The sequence below is a fragment of the Acinonyx jubatus genome, chromosome B3 (assembly GCF_027475565.1).
Source record: "Acinonyx jubatus isolate Ajub_Pintada_27869175 chromosome B3, VMU_Ajub_asm_v1.0, whole genome shotgun sequence".
Lineage (NCBI taxonomy): Eukaryota > Metazoa > Chordata > Mammalia > Carnivora > Felidae > Acinonyx > Acinonyx jubatus.
The window spans coordinates 3976164-3999305 of NC_069386.1; the positions used below are offsets into that span (position 1 = coordinate 3976164).

The 23142-nt window shown below is 47.9% G+C and overlaps 1 protein-coding gene across 4 annotated transcripts in view; it reads left to right on the plus strand.

Moving 5' to 3' along the window:
* The window catches only part of HOMER2 (homer scaffold protein 2), a 96174-nt gene that overhangs the window by 43808 nt on the left and 29224 nt on the right, over positions 1-23142 (plus strand). For all 4 annotated transcript variants that reach the window (XM_027068189.2, XM_027068190.2, XM_053223487.1 and 1 more), the window contains exon 2: positions 12021-12177. In XM_027068189.2, coding sequence (XP_026923990.1) covers positions 12021-12177 — 157 coding nt within the window. The remainder of the gene's footprint in view (positions 1-12020; positions 12178-23142) is intronic.

The window sequence follows — 23142 nt, forward strand, 5'->3', positions numbered from 1 at the left end:
GAAACCCAGAACCCATGTGGGGCACCTGGGTGTCTCAGTTGGTTAAGGTCCAACTTTGGCTCAGGTCAAGATCTCACAGTTCATGGGTTCCAGCCCCGCGTCGGGCTCTCAGATGAGATCTGTCAGCACAGCGCCTGCTGCAGAGCCCGCTTCGGATCCTCCGTCCCTCTTTCTCTCTCTGCCCCTCCCCTGCTTGTCCTCCCTCCCTCCCTCCCTCCGTGTCTCTCTCTCTCTCTCTCTCTCTCTTTCAAAATAAACTTTAAAAAATGTTAAAAAAAAAAAAAAAAAGGAAACCCAGAACCCATTAGCTGTCACTCCACATTCTCCCCATTTGTACTATAGACCAATAAAAAAGCCCTCAGCATTTAAAATTGAGAACGCTGTTCTTCCCGTCCTTTAAGAAAGATCCCATCTGCCGTGATCGGGCATAATGTTGCCAAGTCATATCCTCATACCAGGTGTGGCGTGCAGCCTCCTGTATTTTGTTTCCATCGCGGTGTAATATGGGACTCTGTGCGCAGTTGCATTATAGCGAAGGGAAGAGAAACTGCTGCTTCGGCAGTATTTTGTGCTCTCCTGAATTAGCTGTCCCAGGGTTCATTAATCGTTAGGACTTGGGCAGCTTGCCACCTGGCTTTTTAGAAATCATCACTTGGATGTATTCCGATTCTTGGCTTGGTGTTCGCAGTACATGAATCACAGAACTCTGCTTTTTTGTTTAGAACTCCCTTTTCTCCTGATAGATTCAGACGGGGTGAGTTTTGATAGCACAAATGCTCCCACGGTATGCCACATAACGGAATAAAATCACGAATACGTGTTAAAATCCTCAGACAGTGTTACCTTCCAGAGACAGAATGTGAACAGAAGGTGCCCATCGATGTGAAGGCCAGTTTGCAAGTGGCGGTCGCTCGCTCCCGTGTGGTTCCAGTGACGGACACTGCTGCACTCACAGTTCCCAGGTGATGTCCAGCAGTCTGGGGTAGAGAATACCATGTCTTTTTTTTTTTGTTTTAATTTTTATTTAAATTCCAGTTAACATACGGGGTAATATTAGTTTCAGATACACAATAGAGTAATTGAACATTTCCATGCACCGCCTAGTGCTCATCACAAGTGCACTCCTTTTTTTTTTTAATGTTTATTTTTGAGAGAGAGGGAGACAAAGCACGAGCAGGGGAAGGACAGAGAGAGGGAGACACAGAATCGGAAGCAGGCTCCAGGCTCTGAGCGGTCAGCACAGAGCCTCGTGCAGGGCTCGAACTCACAAACTGAGAGATCATGACCTGAGCCGAAGTCAGACGCTGAGCCAACTGAGCCGCCCAGGCGCCCCTAGTGCACTCCTTAATCCCCATCACCTATTTTACCCATCCCCTCACCCACCTCCCCTCTGCTACCCAGTAATTTGTTCTTTAAAGTCAGGAGTCTGTTTCTTGGCTTGTCTCTTTTTCTTTGTTTATTTTCTTTCTTCAGTTCCACGTATAAGTGAAATCGCATGGTGTTTGTCTTTCTCTGACTTATTTTGCTTAGCGTAACACTCTCTAGCTCCATCCCTGTCGTTGCAAATGCCAAGGTTTCATTATTTTTTGTGGCTGAGTAATACTCCGTTGTGTTTATACCACACCTTCTTTATCCGTTCATCTGTCGACAGACACTTGGGCTGCTTCCATAGTTTGATAATGCTGCTGTAAACATTGGAGTGTGGGACGCCCGGGTGGCTTAGTCGGTTGAGCATTCGGCTCTTTATTTCTGCTCAGCTCATGGTCTTGGCGCCCGTGGGATTGAGCCCCGTGTTGGGCTCTGCGCTGACCGTGGAGCCTGCTTGGGATTGTCTCTCTCTCCTTTTCCCTCTGCCCCTCCCCTGATTGTGCTCTTTCTCTCTCTCTTTTTCTCAACAACAGCATTGGAGTGCATGTGCCCCTTCAAATCAGCATTTTTGTATCCTTTGGATAAACACCTAGTAGTGCGATTGCTAGGTCGTAGGGTAGTTCATCAGTGTCTTAGAGTTTTCAGAGAGGTGTTTTTGTTTTTTTTCTTTTTTTTTCCCAACAGTTCTTTAACAAGATTTATTTCTGGGGTATCATCATTTTTGTCAGTTTTGCCTATGACACATTTTTAAAGTAAATTTTTTCAGTTATACATACAAAAATTGCATACATAAATTATAAGTATAAAACCCAGCTCAGGGAGTTTTCACAAAGTGAGCACAACCACACATCCATCACTCAGATGAAGATAGAGAACATCTCTTGCACTCCAGAAGCTTTTCTCGTGTCCCTTTCAGTTGAGAGCCGAGTGAGTTTTGTTGTACTTTCTGTCTTAATCCTGCCCTTGGTCTTGTCTTCCCATAACCTGTTTTCCTGCCCTGCACCCCAGAGAAGCTCCCCACCCTACCCCATGCACATATTTGACTCCCACACCAGCTCTGCTTTTCTGAAACTCTGCCTCTTCTCCTCACTGGCGAGATCCCCACCCCCCGCTCGGGACCACCACCCCTCTCGGAGACTCCTGACCCTTCCCCAGAGTGGATCCGATTGTCCCTCTGGGGCAGCCCACAGCCTGTGAACCAGTCCTGGAACTTGGTCAACCCCACATCACAGGGGGACCCATCGAGAACGTGTGCGGAGAGCCCCGGAAAACCGTCAAGCCCTCGGGGATATAAGGCAGTGTTATTAAGAAAGCCTGCCAGCATTCATCAGGGTCACTTGCCTCATCTCTGATGTAAATGTGACCCAAAAAGGGAATCCCCAGTCGGTGGAGGAGGAGGGTTTGTGACAAATGTGACTTACATGAGATCTCTCGTTTATCAGGTTTGTTAATCCGGGCAGTTTGGGGGCAGGCAGAAATAACTTGAATAGAATGGGTCCCCTGTGACCCGCTTGTCAGTGCTCAGACCAGGCGAGGACACAGACTTCTGGCTAGCGTCAGCAGGTGCACGTTCACCCCAGGGAGCCCCTAATCCTTTGTCGTCATGGGGTAACGGGGAGCGAGTCCCATGCCCCCACTGATGAGCGATTCCGCCTGCATCATGCTTAATTCCTCGGACTTCTGTTTCTTCCTTTTTAAAAAAAATTTTTTTTTTAAATTTTATCTTTTTAATTTACATCCAAATTAGTTAGCATACAGTGCAACAATGATTTCAGGAGTAGATTCCTTGATGCCCCTTACCCATTTAGCCCATCCCCCTCCCCCCACCCCTCCAGTAACCCTCTGTCTGTTCTCCATATTTAAGAGTCTCTTCTGTTTTGTAGCCCCCGTTTTTATATTATTTTTGTTTCCCTTCCCTTATGTTCATCTGTTTTGTCTCTTAAAGCCCTCATATGAGTGAAGTCATATGATGTTTGTCTTTCTTTGACTAATTTCACTTAGCATACTACCCTCCAGTTCCATCCACGTAGTTGCAAATGGCAAGATTTCATTCTTTTTGATTGCCGAGTAATACTCCATTGTATGTATATACCACATTTTCTTTATCCATTCATGCATTGATGGACATTTGGGCTCTTTCCATACTTCGGCTATTGTCGATAGCACTGCTGTAAACGTTGGGGTGCATGTGTCCCTTCAAAACAGCACACCTGTATCCCTTGGATAAATACCTAGCAGTGCAGTTGCTGGGTCATAGGGTAGTTCTAGTTTTAATTTTTTTGAGGAATTTCCATACTGTTTTCCAGGTGTCTGCACCAGCATGCATTCCCACCAGCAGTGCAAAAGAGATCCTCTTTCTCCGCATCCTTGCCAACATCTGCTATTGCCTGAGTTGTTCATGTTAGCCATTCTGACAGGTGTGAGGTGGTATCTCATCGTGGTTTTGATTTGTATTTCCCTGATGATGAGTGATGTGGAGCATTTTTTCATGTGTTGGTTGGCCATCTGGATGTCTTCCTTGGAGAAGTGTCTGTTCATGTCTTTTGCCCATTTCTTCACTGGATTATTTGTTTTTTGGGTGTTGAGTTTGACAAGTTCTTTATAGGTTTTGGATACTAACCCTTTATCCGATGTGTCATTTGCAAATATCTTCTCCCATTCTGTCAGTTGCCTTTTAGTTTTGCTGATTGTTTCCTTCGCTGTGCAGAAGCTTTTTATTTTGATGAGGTGCCAATAGTTCATTTTTGCTTTTGTTTCCCTTGCCTCCGGAGACGTGTTGAGTAAGAAGTTACTGCGGCCAAGGTCAAAGAGGTTTTTGCCTGCTTTCTGCTCTAGGATTTTGATGGCCTCCTGTCCTATGTTTAGGTTTTTCATCCATTTTGAGTTTATTTGGTGTCTGGTGTAAGAAAGTGGTCCAGGTTCATTTTTCTTCATGTCACTGCCCAGTTTTCCCAGCACCACTTGCTGAAGAGACTGTCTTTATTCCGTTGGATATTCTTTCCAGCTTTGTCAAAGATGAGTTGGCCATACGTTTGGGGGTCTAGTTCTGGGTTGTCTATTCTGTTCCACTGATCTGAGTGCCTGTTTTTGTGCCACTTGGACTTCTGTTTCTAACAATGTTCCGTTGCATCAATGTGTTTCTTTGCTCCGTACCTCCTTGTTACATGGGCTGTAACTTTATAATAATATATTTCAATATCTGATAGGGCTGAATCTCCTCATTGCTCTTCATTTTCAGAATCTGCTTGGCTGTCTTCATACGGTGAGTTTTCCACATGAATAACCCTATCGAGTTCTAAATATATTCCTGTTGATCATAGTGACAAATGTATGTATTAATTTAGGGATGATAGACAGCTTTATGTTCACTTGTCCTATTTAAGAGCAAAACGTGTCTTATTAAAGTTTGCTTTTGTGTGCCTTTAGAAGTTCTTGGGATGCCTGTGTGGCTCAGTCAGTTGGGCGTCCGACTTTGGCTCAGGTCACGATCTCACAGTTTGTTGGTTCGAGCCCCGTGTCGGGCTCTGAGCTGACAGCTCGGATCCTGGAGCCTGCTTTGGATTCTGTGTCTCCTTTTCACTCTGCCCCTACCCTGCTCATGCTCTGTTTCTCTCAAAAATAAATTAAAAATTTTTTTAAATTAAAAAAAAAAGAAGAAGTTCTTAATTTTGTTGAGGGGCAGAAAGAGAAAGAGAATCTTAAGCAGCCTCCATGCTTGGGGCAGAGCCTGACCCTGGGTTCGATCCCACAACTGTGAGATCATGACCTGAGCTGAAATCAAGATGCTTAACTGACTGAGCCACCTAGGTTCCCCTAGAAGTTCTTAATTTTTTTTAATACACTTTGTGCATACCTCTTCAATAGATTCCTACACATGGTATGCTTTTGGTTGCTACTGTCCATGGGATCTTTAAAAAAAAACCCATTATATCACCTATGTGGTAAGGCTGTTGGTTTTATTTTTTGACAATTTTATAATTAGTCATCTTGCTGAATTTTATTATTCATATTCACTTGATTTTCAGCTGATTCTCCTGGGTGTTCTAGGTGTGCAGTCATATTATCTGCAAACAACAATCACTTCACTATGTTATATTTACTGTGGGGCTTTTGTACGAAAGTAGAACCATGGGATGCCCATGAGTTAGAGTCTTTGCATGGAAGAATGCACTAGAGGGACCTTTTGTCCGTTATCTCCTTTTTTACCCTCTCTGTGTGCTAGGCTTTGGAAATTTGAGACTGCCAGCTAGCGCCTTATGAACCATCTAGAGCAAAGTCTAGGAGCCAAGTGAGTCAGTTCTGCTGGTCCCTGTGACAGATGCTCAGTCCCGAGCCTATGTCCTGGGGCACAGATGAGACGTCTCACGGTGCTCTGATGGGACTTGATGGATGAATAGAAGCTTCTGGCCAGCCAGGCAGGGGAGGAAGTATGGGCTCGAGGCAGGTCACGTGCGTATGCACATTGGAAATGCAGGTGATTTGGAAGTGCCCGCAGGAAAACAGCAGGGCCGTCTGGGGTGGCTCACCGGGGGCTTGCAGACCACGTTAGCACAACTGGAGTGGGTCCGAGGGAGCATAGAACCGGGGAAGGTGTTTGCATCGGGGCAGACCCTACCTTACTGTCTGCTGAGCTTGAGGGCAGGCCTTTCTCTTGGTGTTGTGTGAGTGGTGTTGCAGGGGTTCAAGATCCAAGGTAGATAAACTAGTTAGGGCATCCTATGAGACTCTGAAACTGTTTAAATAGCTGTAACATAATGCCTGGATGCTTTGTTTTCATTCAAATCAAACAGAAGTACGAATAATAAGAATCATGAGGTTTTACAGATTCATCTCAGAAAAAAGCCCGGAGCTGAGCATTTCCAGTGAAGGATTATGATACATTAAAACATCATTTTTCTTTCTTTCCTTCTTTTTTTTTTTTTTTTCCTCGCGAAAACTGGTCCTGCCAGTTCTTTGCAGAATTATCTTACACGGAGCCAGGAATTGTTCAAAGCGGGAGTCTCTGCTGAGTGGGTTTCATATCCCAAACATACATATGTTGCACAGAGTGTCTAATTATTCTTGGGGACAATTACTGTCAGGTTCCAAAATGTGTTCAATGAGCAGCAATTGGTGTTTATTCAGCTCTAAAAAGACTGTGCGAGGGAACAGTAGGTTATATTGTCTGCCTAAAGAAACGTTTTTGCCATCCAGAAACATCTGCTTTCTATTTAAAGCGCTGGAGAACGAATGGGAGTATTTTTGAAATACACTCCCTAACCATGGAACACCAAAGAAAGGAGAATAAAATTGGGTATGAAGGTAGTTTCTGTTCTCTGATACACACTCCCCTCAGCTTTTCCCTGCTGGGAGGGAAAGGCGGCCTCCCGGGTTGGAAAGTTCTGCTTCTCTTGAATTTTTCTATTTATACTGATTTGCACACTTACAGGAACTGACTTCTGTGCCCTAGTTCCAGCATTTTCGTTTTTTCAGGGGATCTCTCAGAGCTGGGGTCTGCATTTCTGAATTCTACGGTCAGGTTTATAGACTCCCCGGGTTTTGCCCATAAAGATGTAAGGATTTGTGGTATATAGTAAACTTTCTATGAAGGTCAATGTATTAGTTATCTTTTGCCGTACAATAAGTTGTCACAAACTTAGCAGCTTAAAACAAAACCCTTGCTCTGGATCTAGAGTCTGGGCATGGCTTAAGTGGGTCCTTTGGGTCTCTTAGGAGATGTCATTAAGGTGTCAATGGGGGCTGAGATCTCATCTGAAGACTCAACCGTGGAAAGATCTGACCTCAAGCTTCTAAGCGGTTTGGGCAGAATTTTAGTTCCCCAGGCATGTTGGACTGAGAGCCTCATTTCTTCTCTGGCTGTTGGCTGAAGGCCACTTTCCGTTCTGCAATTGGGGGTCTCCCCAGCATGGCGCCTTGCTTCACCAATGCCATCAAGAGAGTCAAGAGAATCTGCTAGCAAGACAGAAGCTACGATCCTATGTAGCTTACTTGCACAATGATGTCCCATCACCTTTGCCATATTCTTTTGGTTAAAAGCAAGTCACAGGTTACCCTCCCTCCCCCCACCCCCACTGTCCTGTGCTCAAGGGAAGGGGCTTACATAAAGGCATGATTACCAGGAGGTGGGGATGGTTGGGAACCACATCAAAAGCTGCCTCTTGCAGGGGTGCCTGGATGGCTCAGTCGGTTAAGCGTCCAAATTCAACTCAGGTCTTGATCTCACAGTTTGTGAGTTCAAGCCCCGCGTCAGGCTCTGTGCTGCGAGCTCGGAGCCTGGAGCCCGCTTTGGATTCTTTGTCTCCTCCTGTCTCTGTCCCTCCCATGCTCATGCTCTGTCTCTCTGTCTCTCAATAATAAATAAACATTAAAAAAAAAAAAAAGTAAAAAAAAAAGCTGCCTCTTGCAGACAGCTATTATTTTAGAGAGTGTGGCATAATGATTAAGAGGGAGGGTGACCATGTTACTTAGAGCTGACTTCAAATCTCAGGTCTACCGCTTACAGTGTAGCCCAAGGCAGGTCCTTGGCCTCTCTCAGCCCCCATTTCCCCACCTGTGCACCACCCCCCACCCCCACCCCAGCCAGAGAATTCCTGTGCTCCTAAAGGAGAGGTCACATGTCAAAACCAGCAGATGGTAAGTAGTCATTAATGTTAACTGCTGGCTTTTTTTTTTCAATCCTTCCCTGCACCCCCCCCCCCCGCCTTTTTTTAAAATACCATTAGATTTTTGAATTTTAGAAGAATTAAATGGAACTGCCCACTGGCCTCAGGCTTGGTTATTCACGTGGAAATCTCAGTATCGTGGGTAGTTTCCTGGGTGTAAAGCTGCTACCAGGCCGGCTGGCTTTCCCAGGACTGAGGAAGGCAGGTCCTGGGCTCTCCCCGCTCTGCCCTGCAGAGACCTGACCACGGCGAGCCGGGCTGCGGCCACTGAGGGCGTGGCCAGCTGGGTCCGCTGTGCATTTCCGACACACTTGGGGTTCTGGGTGGGGCCCCCAGAGTGACCCACGATGGCTGTGGCCCATCCCCAGAGCTGAGCGGGCAGATGTGGAGTTGGGGCATCTTCCTGTCCGTGTGTTCACCTTGACCTGAATCACGCCACGCACATGACTCTCCTCTGCTTATCCCTGGTCAGGAGCTCTCCCGTCTCTTGTCTGTCTGTCCCTCCCACCCCGCCTCTGTTCGCTTTGCTCTCCTCACTTCCCCTCTCTTGCAGGCCTCAGGGACACAGGGTGCTTGCAGGAGATCACTGCTTGGCCACACAAGCTGCACCCCCGTCTCTGCCCAGAGCACTCCTGCCTCACCGTGCATCTCCCCACCCTTTGCACCCCAAGTTCCTGTTCTTGGTGTCACCGTAGTCCCCTTCAGGCTGAGGGAGGAAGTGTTCGAGTCATTCCGTGTCATTCAAAGTTAGCTGTGTCTTTCTGGAGGAGAGATGCCAGCTGTGGGGTCACTTTTTTCATCTTTTTATCTAGATCACCTGCTATGTCTGATGTGCGTATCTCCCCATTTTCTTTGGGGGTAAAAATCACCTGGAGCTCTTGTTAAAAACAGAGCTACCCAGGAGCACCTGGGTGGCTCAGTCGGTTGACGCCCAGCTCTTGATTTGGGCTCCGGTCATGATCTCACAGTTCCTGAGTTTGAGCCTGGCATTGGGTTCTGCTCTGAGAGCACAGAGTCTGCTTGGGATTCTGTGTCCCCTCCCACTCACCCTGTCCCCAACCCCCCGGCTGCCTCTCCCCTGTTCATTCTCTCTCTCTCTCTCTCAAAATAAATAAACTTAAAAAAGAAATAGACCTAACTAGCTCCTCCCTCTAGAGCCAGGTTTCTGGGGGGTGGGGAGTGGGGTAGGTTGGGGCTCAAGATCTTGGTGGTTTTTTTTTTTTAATGTGTATTTATTTTTGAGACAGAGACAGAGCATGAACGGGGGAGGGTCAGGGAGAGGGAGACACAGAATCTGAAGCAGGCTCCAGGCTCTGAGCTGTCAGCATAGAGCCCGACGCGGGGCTTGAACTCATGGACTGCAAGATCATGACCTGAGCTGAAGTCAGATGCTCAACCGACTGAGCCACCCAGGCGCCCCGGGGATCTTGTATTTTTATTAAGTGCCCCAGCTAATTTTATCAGAGGTTTAGGAAACACTGGTCTAATGGTGCTAAAGCCCGGACCCAATCCCTCTTCCTCAGTGTGGAGGACACGAGGGCAAGTCTGAAAGCCGAGCCCTTCCCCAGCGAGGGCTCCTGCCTGACCCCCGGGCCCCTGCCCGCTTGTTCCCCCTCGGTGCCAGGGAGGCGCGGACTTCAGCACAGTGTGGTTATTTTCTCTTATCCAAGTACAATTGGCATATCGCACTGTGTGAGTTTTAGGTGTATACCGTGATTGGATATGTGTACACATTGCATGATTTCTTTGAAAACCTTTTCTGTGGTTTCTGCCCTTTCTGTCAGCCCCTCTTCTTGCGTATGCACGAGAATGCCATGTGAACAAGTGTTTTCCTTTATGGTGTTGTGCTTAGATGATTCGCAAAACATGGTGCCGGGGCCGACAGCACAGCTGGGGGATCCAGATGTCAGACTTCCCCACGTGGACGTGATTAGCAGCGCTCGCAGTGGGGTGCACGCGCACACACTCCCCCGCAGGCTGGCCCCTGGTGACAGCAGAGGCGGGAAATTACAATGAGAATATCCCTTTTGTTTCCACACGCAGTCCCCCTGGACTGCCGCTGGAAGGGTGTCGGTTTGGGAATGGGGGGGGCGGTGAGCTTAATCACAGTTGAGGGAAGACAGGTGTCCTAGTAATCCACACCCCCAGGGGCACATGTCCTGCTTTGGGATCTAAAAGGGAGGTTTGGGGGGGGGGGCAGTGAATGCTTCTGTTGGTTCTTCTGGAAAGCTGGCCTCTCGATTAACAGGTGCATCGAGGTGGCATGCATAGCATGCCCTTGGCTTTTATTCTCCCAGAACAACAGTCATGAAAATCTTTCTGCATTTGTCTACAGCCGATGGCCGATGCTGATATTCATGGTGATGTTCTGTATTCTTTGCATGAGGCTCAAGTAGTAAATTGCTTTTCTAGGAAGAAGTTTCTCTTCTAAGAAAGAGCTTTCTTTCCAGTAATCAGCCTTCTATAGGCAGGATGGATTCAAAGCCTGCTTTGCCTGAAACCACTCTGTCTAGAGACCAGACTACTTAAAATTCACTTTCTCCTTTTGATTTTTTTTTTTTTTTTTTACCCATTTGTCACGTCCTGCTGTTTTATGTCGTCTCTTTTGGCATCGTCGGGATTTTGAAAACTCGTCCTAAGTTACCTTTTGGTTTTGTTTTTATCTCTAGTAAATGCTTATTACACTTGTAGCATTTTATGAATGATGGGGCTATCTTTACATCCTGCTGGCTTTTTCCCCCATCTTATTTTAAACACTTAAAGGATTTTTTTTAAGTTTATTTATTTTGAGAGAGGAAAAGCATGTGTGCATACATGAGCAGAGGAGGGGCAGAGAGACAGAGAGGAGAGAGAGAATCCCAACCCCATGGGTTTGAACCGTGAGCCAAATTAAGAGTCAAATGCTTAATCGACTCAGCCACCCAGGCGCCTTAAGGATTTTTGAGCCAGTTTGCCTGAAGACCCTTTCTTTAAAATTAGGTATATTCTGCAATGAGGCTGTGTTTGATTTTTACCTTACTTTGTGAGGCATATACCTTAAAATATAAATTGCAGTATAATACATTATGGTTTTTATCCATCTGCCTTATTTCTTGATGCTTATTGTCAAGATCGAATTAATTCCCCACTTGTCAGAAAGAAACCTGGATAGTGTGCTCATTTGGTTAATAATCACATTAGGGGCGCCTGGGTGGCTCAGTCTGTTGGGCATCCGACTTCGGCTCAGGTCATGATCTCTCAGTGCGTGGGTTCAAGCCCCGCGTCGGGCTCCGTGCCGACAGCTCAGAGCCTGGAGCCTGCTTCAGATTCTGTGTGTGTGTCTCTCTCTCTCTGCCCCTCTCCCACTCACGCTCTGCCTTTGTCTCTCTCTCAAAAATAAATAAAGATTAAAAAAAAACATGCAAAGAATCACATTAAAAATTTACAGACGTGCAGAGGGAAAAAGCAACAACAGTGATACGGAGGCAAGAATAGCAAAAGAGCTGGGTTTCATGACTTTAAAACTCAAAAAGGTTTATAAGTTGGAAACAAAACTTGAAGGCTCAGTCCATTACGAACGAAGCCATCATTCATAAAATGCTGCGGATTTGAGAAGTACTCACTAGAAATGTAACAACCAAGCTGCAAGTGGATTACAGAATGCTAAAATGGTGGCAGAATCCTCCAAAATAAATGTGTCGCAAAATCCCCAAGAGGCCAACAGGCTGTCAGAAAAAGAGCCGGCCTGCGGCAGGATGCAAAACACTGGACTAGGAGTGGCATTTAAGGCAAATTGTTCATTAGGACAGTCGCCCTGAAGCCTCAGTGTGCGGGGATTCAGTGCCTCCTCTGCTGGGGTCTCTTTTTCCTCTTATTTTCATTGTCCTCATGCATATGTATCTTTGCCAATAAGCTATGAAAATCTCTGGGGGCCACAGGGGGGGCCAGCAGTCACTAGCGATACACGAAGCCGTCTTCCCTCAACTCACGCGCGTTTCTCTCCTCTCGCAGAGAACAGCCTATCTTCACCACGCGGGCGCACGTCTTCCAGATCGACCCCAGCACCAAGAAGAACTGGGTGCCTGCAAGCAAGCAGGCGGTCACCGTTTCCTACTTCTACGATGTCACCAGGAACAGCTATCGCATCATCAGCGTGGATGGAGCCAAGGTACCACCCCAGAGGCTGATTTTAACATCCTCCATTCCTTCCTTCTCATCAAAGGCAGATAGGTTTGAAAGTGGAGGGTTGAAAGGGTGCACCGGATCCTAATGCTTAACGCAAATGCTGCTTTTAAAATCACGACGTTGCTATAATCACACAGCCTGCTTTTTTTTTTTTTTTTCATTTAAAATTATGGTAAGTGAAAAAAGAAAAAAAAAAGATTTCCCTGTTACCACATTGGCTTTGTAACTGGTGTTTTAATGCCCGTGTAATGGCTCCACTGAGGTCCCGTAGTGTTCTCAATCTCTCCCCTTCTGGTTGCAAATGTTTTTTCATTTTTTCATTTTTTTCCAGTTTTTTACTGTTACAGATAATGAGCATCTTTTTTTTTTTTTAATTTTGTTAATGTTTATTTATTTTTGAGAGAGAGAGACACAGAGTGTGAGCAGGGGAGGAACAAAGAGAGAGGAAAACACAGAATCCAAAGCAGGTTCCAGGCTGCAAGCTGTCAGCACAGAGCCTGACACGGGGCTCAAACTCACAAGCCGTGAGATCATGACCTGAGCCGGAGTCAGATGCTTAACCAACTGAGCCACCCAGGCGCCCCTAATGAGCATCTTTATGCAACAAATATTCTCACTCATTCAGCACATACCTAGTGCTTTCTTGTGGATATTTCCTTAGGATGGATTCCCGAAAGTAATATTATAGGCCGAGATATTAACTATGGCTTATGATGGACGTGACCAAATTCCTTCTGAAGAGTCCCTTCTTCCAGCACGCACGAGAATGCCTGCGTGTTACAACCCTTACCAGCATTGGGTGTCATATCTAGTCTGGTTTTGGTGGTGTTATTCCCGGAAGTCGAATTTTATTATAAGATTTTATAGTATTTCTTGAAATACATTTTTTTTCTGGATGCTTGTATTATTCTGCTGTCTTCCTTGATATTTTGGCCACATTGCTATGGGAGCAGGATAAAGAAGGCATGTCAGCAGTATCACCAAGTTAACAAAAAAAGTAGATTTGATGCTTTATGATTTTTTTTGTTTGTTTTTAATCTCTGTTCATCCCACTGGACAGTTTTACAATTTACATTATCTGCTGCACCAGAAATTCAGTCTGTCTGGGCGCCTGGCTGGCTCAGTCAGTAAAGCGTGCAACTCTTTTTTTTTTTAATGTTTATTTATTTTTGAGAGAGAGAGAGAGAGAGAGAGAGACAGAGCATGAGCAGGGGAGGGGCAGAGAGAGAGGGAGACACAGAATCCAAGGGAGGCTCCAGGCTTCGAGCTGTCAGCACAGAGCCCGACACAGGGCTTGAACTCATGAACTGTGAGATCATGACCTGAGCCGAAGTCGAACCCTCAACCAACTGAGCCACCCAGGCGCCCCTAGAGTGTGCAACTTTTGCTCTTGGGGTCATGAGTTCAAGCCCCATGTTGGACGTAGAGTTGACTTAAAAATTTTAAGTAAATAAAGTCACTTATTAAAAAAAAGAAAGAAAGTCAGTGTATCTGAAGCTGAATTCCCCTATTTGCCCTCTAAACCACCTCTCCATTTTCATTCCCAATCATTTGGGCTAAAAAAAGGAAAAAAAAGTAGAAACTCATTCCCTTTTTAGTTGGTCAAAAGAATCTGCCTTTGAAGTACCTCACATTTATGCCTCCTGTTTTGTTGTATGGCCACAACTTGTCCTGAGACCGTCTTTTTCTTTTAATTGAAGTGTAATCAACATACGATGTTGTGTGAGTTTCAGGTACATGACCTACTGGCTCACTGACTCCACGCGTTACTTCGTGCTCAGCAGAAGTGTCACCACCTGTCACCAAACAACGTTTTTACAGTATTATTGACTGTTCCCTGTGCTGCACTTTTCATCTGCATGCCTTATTTATTTTCTAACCGGAAGGTTGGGCCTCCTGCTTGCCCTTATGCATTTCGTCCACCCCCCCACACCTGCCTCTCCTCTGACAACCATGAGTTTGTTCTCTGTTTTCTGTTCATTTGTTTCTTCACATTCCACATGTAAGTGAGATCATACAGTATTTGCGTTTCTCTCTCTGACTTATTTCACTTCGCACCGTACTCTCTAGATCCAATCATGTTGTCACGAATGGCAAGACCTCGTTCCTTTTTTTACGCCTGAGTGACATTCCATCGTGTACATGCACCGCATCCTTACCCATTCGTCTGTGGATGCGCACTTGGGCTGCCTCCGTGCTTTTGGCTGTGGTAAATCACACTCAGTAAACGTGGGAGTGCGTCTTTTTGAATTAGTGGTTTTGTTTCCTTGGGTGAAGGCGGGGGAGGGGCAGAGAGAGAGGGAGACAGAGGCTCAGAAGCAGGCTCTGTGCTGTCAGCGTAGGGCCTGATGTGGGGCTCGAACTGACAAACTGTGAGATCATGACCTGAGCCACCCAGGCGCCCCGAAATTGTTTTTAATGTTTATTTATTTTTGAGAGAGAGAGAAAGAGACAGAGTGCAAGCAGATGAAGGGCAGAGAGAGAGGGAGACACAGAATCTGAAGCAGGTTCCAGGCTCTGAGCTGTCAGCACAGAGCCCGACACAGGCACTTGAACCCATGAACCATGAGATCATGACGAGAGCCAGAGTTGGCGCCCCGATTCTCTATGCTTTTGACCTGGAATCCCCTTGATTCTTGCCAGGATTCTCTGATAGGGGTGGCCAGTCAAGCTGACCCGCTTTATTTTATCTGTAGACGCTGTCACTTCATCTGCTGTCCTTGAGCTGGGCTTACCCTTCTGTCAGCTGTTATCCAAGGATATACTGGGCGTAAATACAGATAAAACCACTTTTCTTAGAGAAAGTGCTTTAGTCCTATTAGCTGGGCTTTCAGTAATTTGTCAAAGTGTCAACCACTGTATCAGACAGCTCTGCGGCTCCTGAAGGGCCAGGACGGTGTGGTGGGGAGTGAGCTGGACGTGCCAGTGGTGTGTGAGGAATCACATGGGTGCAGGGGGGCCGACACCCTGGCTGCACAGTGGAGCCAATTCGGGCTCGGTGCGGGGTCCCTTACAGAGTGGGAATTGAAACCTGGGCCATGGGACACTGCCGGAATTCAGAGACGGAGCCCGAGGATCTTGGGCCACCCCTCCTATGGTGCCTGGCCTCCTGGTGTTCGTAGAGCCCACCCAGGGCTCCCACTTTACCCCTGCGGCACGAGAACCGTGACAGGGCCTGTCCTGCAAAAGGGGGTGTCCTGTGAGGGAGCAGGAGGCCCAGGGTAGTGGGCATGTAGGGACCTTAGTCATTTAATTACTGTGATTAGCGCTCAGGGAAGAGGTGGGGGTGGGGGGAAGGCAAGTTTCCTGCCGTGAGAACTGGGACATAGGACACAGATAGCAGTCACTGCTCTGTTTTAGGCCTTTCATCCCAAATGTTGATCCGAACCAAGGTGGCCGATCGGTCAGATGTTTTTAGCCTTTGGGGCTGAGTCTTGGTGCGTGGGTAATTGCACCTCAGACCTCGGGCAGGTCTAGGGCCTGGGTCCTGCCTCTGTCTGTTGGCCTGGCCAATCAGGTCCACAACCTTGAGCCTCTTATTGGTGCTTGTCAGCCAGCTGTCCCTCCCAAACCATGGACTAGACATGCAGGTGTGGAAGGGACTTGAGGTCACTGTGAGCAGAGGCCACAGCAGACTCAGCATCCAAGTGAACCGCGGCCGGCCCGCAGCGCACAGGCCCCCCACTAAGGGAAGGTGGTGGCTGCCATTCCACACCAGGACACAGCAAGTTCTGGGTCCCATCCAGGCTTTTGTCATGATCCATTTGGGGAAGGATTTGGAAGGCCTCTCCTTCCCCTGAGAGCAGTTGGTGCTGTTCATCCCAGAAAAAACCTGTATTCAGACCCATTCTTCATTCTTCCAGAAACAGTAGGCCCTTTCTTCTTCTCAGGGAAAAGGCTTTGCGTGTCAGCCCCACCCACTGCCAAAGGCACGGCTGGGCCGGAGTCCTGGTGCATCATCTCGGCGTTGCTCGATTCTGGGGGTTACGCGGGTCCTTTTTTGTGTGTGGGCCGCCAGGGTGCCATGGTCTGAGGACCGGGGACCAGGCCTGGCTCATCGTTGGGGTCCCGGGGCCAAGCCGGACCAGGCCGCACCACAAGGTGGGTGGGATAGTCAGTGGGTGACAAGGCCGGGCCTGGCCGCATCCCCTCTGGCTCTGGGGCACGTGTGCCGAGAGGGACCCAGGACCCCGCACCTCAGTGTCACCTGTGCGTGGACAGACAGGTAGGAGCGAGGGCACCCAGAGCGGCGGCCTGAGCCATTCCATGGCCACCAGCTGCACACCAACAGTGGGACGATTTGCGGGGAGTTTGGGGGCAGAACAGCCACCTCCGTTATGGGGGAACTCCGTTCCCAGAGCCACAAGGGTGCTGGATTTCATTGTGCCACTGGCCCTCTTTCCCGACCGAGCTCAGCACCGCCCCCTTGTGAGGTGTCGCCTCGCCTGTGGGCGTCACTTGCTCGGAACAGGTGCTTCTCTCAGGTGCTCTGGATGGCTCTGCTGCCCTTGGTTCTGTTATTTATAGGATCACAGAAACCTGTGTCAGAAGAGACCTCGGAGGTCATCCATTCTGCAAGTACTTAGCAGCGTCCGCTGCATAGCGAGGACTGCCTAACCATGAAATTTCGGAGGATGTCCGCATCTGAAGCCCTGACTCGCTGGTATTTTCTCCTGGGAATGCGAAACTGCTTTCAAGAACACAGCCAGGTCCCCTCCTCCCCCGTCATTATAGTTCCCTCTTTCGGATCCGATCACCTTCTGTTAAAGGAGCTGACATATGGAAGGGTCTCGGCACACAGTAGGTTTTCAATGAACGTTGGTTTCTTTTCTTCCCTGATTGGGGTTGAAAAGAAGAGAGAAAAAGCACCGATTAATCCCTACTCTGGAAGCAGGCAACATGTCTGTCAGTTGCTGTAACTCGGTCCCAGCCTCTTGTAGAAAATTTGCGGGTTCTTCCAGCTTCCAACACCCTGGATTTGGGGACAACTCTCAATGGAGAGGAATCCAGGGATGTCTGCCATTTTGTGCCACAACAGCATCCTCTGAACTCCAGAGCAAGGCCGCAGGCCGGGGGTTGGGGGCGGTGGACACATTTGTGCCTTCTCCAAACACGTGGTTCCAGCGACCCGCAGGAGCTGGGTCTTTTACCACGGAGTCTTTTTTATTTTTCTCTGCGCAAGTTCCAGTGATAACTCTCTAAAGAGGAAGGGGGTGGGCGCAGGAGACAGGAGCTCACATTAAAGCCTATTCCCCAAGATGCTTTATATAAAGTATCCTTCTGGACTTCACCTTCTCCCCCCAGACAACTCCCCGCCCCTCACGGAGGCACTGCTGACTCATTCTGCTGCTGCATTTACCACCCACGGGGTACCCTCCTTCCCACCGCCCAGGACCTCATTCTCTTGTTCCCTCTGGATTGTCCCCACTGCCTCCTGCGTCCTTCCCTGCTCCTCTTGGTGCCACCGGGGCCTCTTCTCTTGTTCTTTTGTCCCCTCCTGCTGGGGACACACCCCACTCCGGTAACCCCACAGTCTGCTAAGCCCCCCTCTCCCCTGAGGCCGGAACCCACAGGCCCAGCCCCTTCCTTTGTCCGCAGCACAATTCCTCAGTGTCCCTGAGCGTAGGGCTCCACCTCCCCATTCGAGAAGCTTCTGCTCACAGTGAAGATCAGCCTCTCTGACAAGTTTAATTTTTTTTTAAGGTTTGTTTATTTTTGAGAGACAGAGCATGAGCGGGGGAGGGGCAGGGAGAGAGGGAAACACAGAATCCGAAGCAGGTTCCAGGCTCCCAGCTGTCGGCACAGAGCCCGATATGGCGTTCAAACCCACGAACCGGGAGATCATGGCCTGAGCCAAAGTCGGACATTGAACTGACTGAGCCCCCCAGGCGCCCCCAACTTTGTTATAACTGTTTATTGGTACCGTTTAATGTCTGAGGATAGAGCCAACACTCTTATACCCAGCCGCCTGGTTGAGGAACTTAGGATTTTACTGCTCCTTCAGAAGTCCCTTTATGGGCTTGTCCCTAATTATATGCCTTTCAGAAGGTTACCACTCTCTTGAAATTTGCATTAAGCGATCTCTTAATTTTCTTTACGGTTTTGCCCCCTGTGTGTATCCCTAAACCAGAGGTTGGCAAAATTTTACTCTAAAGGGCCCTGTAGTAACTTGTTTAATGAACTGTATAGTTTCTGTCTAGCTATTCAACTTCTCTTGTGGCAAGAAAACCACCATAGCCCAGTATGTAAATGAATGGGCGTGGCTGTGTGCCAATAAAACTTTATTTACACAAATAGATTATGGGCTGGATTTGGCCTGCGGGCTATATATTTTTTTTTGATCCTTGCCCTAAATAATATATTAGTTTTTTCTGTTTTTGACCTTTATATAAATATCCTACTGGTGACCCATACTGTGTATCTACTTTTGTGACTTCCTTTTTATTATTTTGCTTAGCGTTGGGGTTTTTTTGCCCAATTTAATTGGGACATATTTGACACACATCACTGTGTAAGTCTAAGGCATACAGCATAGTGGTTTGATTTACAAATATATATGTATTTTTTTTAATGTTTATTTTTTTATTTTGAGAGAGAGCACACACATGCAGGTGAGGGGCAGAGAGAGGGGGGGGAAGAATCCCAAGCAGGCTCTGTGCTGTCAGTGCAGAGTCCGATGTGGGGCTCGATCTCACAAACTGTGAGATCATGACCTGAGCCAAAATCAAGAGTCAGACTCTTAACCGACTGAGCCACTAGGTGCCCCATACATATATATTTTTTTAAATTTTATTTAATCTCTACACCCAACATGGGGCTTGAACTCATGACCCCGAGATCGAGTTGCATGCTCCTCCCACTGAGCCAGCCAGGTGCCCCTGATTTACATATATCGTGAAATGATTTCCACAGTAGGTTTAGCTACATTGATCTCATATAGATACAATAAAAAGTTTCTCCTTGTTTTTTTTTTTCCTTTTTAATTTTTTTTTAAGATTATTTATTTTGAGAAAGAGAGGGAGAGAGAGCATCCCAAGCAGGCTCTGCACTGTTAGCACAGAGCCCAATACAGGGCTCAAACCCACAAACCACGAGATCATGACCTGAGCTGAAACCAAGAGTTGGACACTTAACAGACTGAGCCTCCCAGGCACCCTGAAAGGTTTCTCCTTGTGATGAGAGCTCTTAGGATCTACTCTCTGTCTCTCTCTTTTTTTAATGTTTATTTATTTTTGAGAAAGGGACAGAGAGTGAGAGCGGGGAAGGAACAGAGAGAGAGGGAGACACAGAATCCGAAGCAGGCTCCAGGCTCCGACCTGTCAGCCCAGAGCCTAATGCAGGGCTCGAACCCATGAACTGTGAGATCATGACCTGAGCCGAAGTCTGACACTTAACCTACTGAGCCACCCAGGTGCCCCAGGATCTACACTCTTGATGACTTCCCCATATATCATTCAGCAGTGTTAGCTGTGGTCATCATGTTGTACCTTCTATCCCTAGTATTTATGTATCTTACAGCAGGAAGTTTGTACCTTTGATCACCTTCCAGCATTGTTTTTGTGATTCGTCCTTGTTGATGCCTGCAGCCTTGGTTCATTTTGACCGTGGGATATATTTCGTTGTAGGAATATAGGAGTTTATGTGTTCTGCTGGCAGTGAACATTTGTTTTTGCAGAACTGGTACTGAGAACATTCTTGTTTATATCTCCTGCTAGACCTGTGCAAAGATTTCTTTCATGGGTGTCCTTAGTGGTGCAGTGGCAGAGTGAAAGAGAATGTGCATTCTTCTTTACGTATTTACTTATTTTTAAAATATATTTTAAAAGTTTATCCGTTTTATTTTGAGAGAGAAGCAGAGGGAGAGGGAGAGAGAAAATCCCAAGCAGGCTCTGTGCTGTTCAGCAAACACGTCAGATCTCACCACCTGTGAGATCGTGACCTGAGCCGAAACCAAGAGTCAGGCACTCAGGCAGGTGCGCTGAGAAGGTGCATTCTTAACTTGAGAGAGAAAGCCACATTGTTTTTCAAAGTGACTTTGGCAGTCTGTGAGAGCCCCCATTGCCCCATGCCCTTGCCCCACCCTTGGTATCATCAGACATATTTTGGGTTTGGTGAGTAGATATCGGTAATGGGCATGCAGTTTCCATATTACTAGTGAAATGGAGTTTAAACTTCTGGCTGTGAAACTCACCCTACCTCATTGTCTCCAGGCTCACGAGAGAGGGGTCCATTCGTCAGCCCAGAGCTGAGCCTCCCTTGGGGACTGGGTCCTCCTTGCGCCCCAGGGCGTCCCTCCTACCCCACAGCTGCGCAGGGCACTCCCACCGCAGACCCGAGCAGATTGATGGGCTTTTCACGGGCGTCCCCTTCCTGTGCTCCCTCGTGCAGGCTGAGGAGGGTGAAGGAGCCTCGAGAGAAGCAGAAGTATTAAGGTGAATTCCAGGTACAAGACCACGTGGCCAGAGGTGACCTGGGGGCCCAGGAGGAGTACACGCACGAGGCATGTCTTCCCGGGAGACTAGTCTTGCTGGGCTGCCCCACGTACAGCACAGAATGAGGTTCCCGTGTTGGTGGAAAATGAAGGAAGCAGGCTGTGGGCTGGATCGTGTTTGACAATGTGATTGCTCCCCCTGACTCTCGCGCTGGGTGTCCTGGGAGCACAGCCAGCCACTTGTCTCACTGGTTACAGATGGACTCAGCAGTATGGCCCGGAGGTGGGTCAGACCAGCTACCTCCGGGGAGCTGTGGCAGCATAATGGGTAACGTGGAAGTCAATGATAGCTTTCCTTCCCATTTCTTCCTCTCTTCTGAATCTGGAAGTTCTTTTTTTTTTTTTTTTTCCTTTTTGAGAGAGAGCACGTGCCCACGCACAAGCGGGGTAGGGGCAGAAGGAGAGGAAGACACAGAATCTGAAGCAGGCTCCAGGCTCTGAGCTGTCAGCACAGAGCCCGATGTGGGTCTCAAACCCACAAACCATGAGATCATGACCTGAGCCGAAGTCTGACAGTTAACCAACTGAGCCACCCAAGCACCCCAAACATTTTCTTTTTCTTTTTTTTTTTTTGAGTTTGTTTGTTTGTTTGTTTTGAGAGGGAAGCAGAGACAGCGAGAGTTTGGGAGGGGTAGGGAGAGAGGGAGGGAGGGAGAGAGAATCCCAAGCAGGCTCTACACTGTCAGCACAGAACCTGATGAGAGGGGCTCAAACTCAAAAGACCATGGGATCGTGACCTGAGTTGAAACCAAGAGTCGGAGGCTTAACCCACTGAGCCATCCACGTGCCCTGCGAGCATTTTCAGTCATTGTATTCGTGGTGGTGATCTGTGATCACTGACTCCAAGTCACTGAAAGCTCAGATTATGGTTCGCATTTTTAGCAATAAAGCATTTTTTAATTAACGTGTGTACTTGTGGGGGACGCCTGGGTGGCTCAGTCGGTTGAGCATCCTACTTCGGCTCAGGTCATGATCTCACTACAGTTCGTGGGTTCGAGCCCCGCGTGGGGCTCTGCGCTGACAGCTCAGAGCCTGGAGCCTGCTTCGGATTCTGTGTCTCCCTCCCTCTCTGCCCCTCCCCCGCTCATGCTCTGACTCTCTTTCTCAAAGATAAATAAACGTTAAAAGAATTTTAAAAAATGACATACTATTTGTAAGCATAATGCTATTGCACACCTAACAGACTACAGCACGGTAGAAACATAACTTTTATATGCATTTAGGAAACTGAAAACCTCGCTTACCACACTTGATTGTGACATTTACTTTATCGCCGTGGTCTGGAACCGAACCCGAAATATCTCTGAGGTGTGCCTACAAATACTCCAAAGAATGAATCCACTAGGGGTTTTCCTTATGAAGGAAATGTTTATTCTCCAGGGCCAACTCAGAACGCTTTTCTTTCATCTGCTAAAGCAGGGAAGAGAGGACACTGAACAGGTACTCTAGTAATAGAAGTGTCACTGCTGTGCGTGTGTGAACATGCCTACTGGGTTTTCTAGTGAGGCATCAGCTCACGCATAAACCTTGCCTGCTTGGCAGAACAACCTCTGGAAGTTAATACGAAGAGAACGACCGTGTATTGCCTCTGTCAGCTCACGGAGGCCTGGGGCTAGGCTCTCACCTTGATTTCACAGGACGAGAAAACGAGCCGGTGAGGAGCACAGTCTAGCGGTAAAACTCAGGTTGTCCGACTCAAAAACCTGTATTCGGAATTTCTATACAACGTTGCTCCTTCTGTGCGTGACGACCTCCCTTCTTACCCCGTCTGTGGACTAGGGACGCCCCCCGCTGCAATCTTGGCTCCCTTCCCATCCACGTGGTAACTCCTGGGGTACCAAAGCCCATGTGAGTTCGGACACGTTATCAAGCATTTTTCAGATAACCAAATTTGAAATAGTTGGTCAAGAGCTCTGCCTGCTGTCACCGGACGCTGTCGGCGATGGGGGGGAGGAGGGGAGTGGGAAGAGCGGCCTAAACCAGGGGCGAGTATAAAGGAATGCTTCTGGGGCCTCGGAGGTTGGCTGGGGTCTGGTACAGCTCCGCTTGGGACTGATATGGTGGAATCAGAGCAGGCCTAGGGCTGGTGTGTGCCTGGGCTGCTCGATCAGGGTGGATCCCATGATCCCAGAAAGCCAACCCTGGTCACCTCTCAATTACCAGGATGCTGGGAAGGGCAAAGCCATCACCAGACCCATTCGGAAACCTGATTCATTCTAGATCTTTCTGCTCCTTTACAGCAAACCTGTACCTTGAGGTCAGCCTCCCCAAAACCCTCTTGATAGTCAGAGGACAGAGGCTGAGCAGAGTAGAGGACACACTTCTGAAGCTCACCCCAAACAGGCTCTTCCAGAGTCAGGCTGGAATAACATAGGTGAAGTCCCCTGGTAGTTCTTTAGAATGTAACAGATCCTAAGGCACTTTTTCATACAGTCTTCTATCTAATTCCCATTTTAC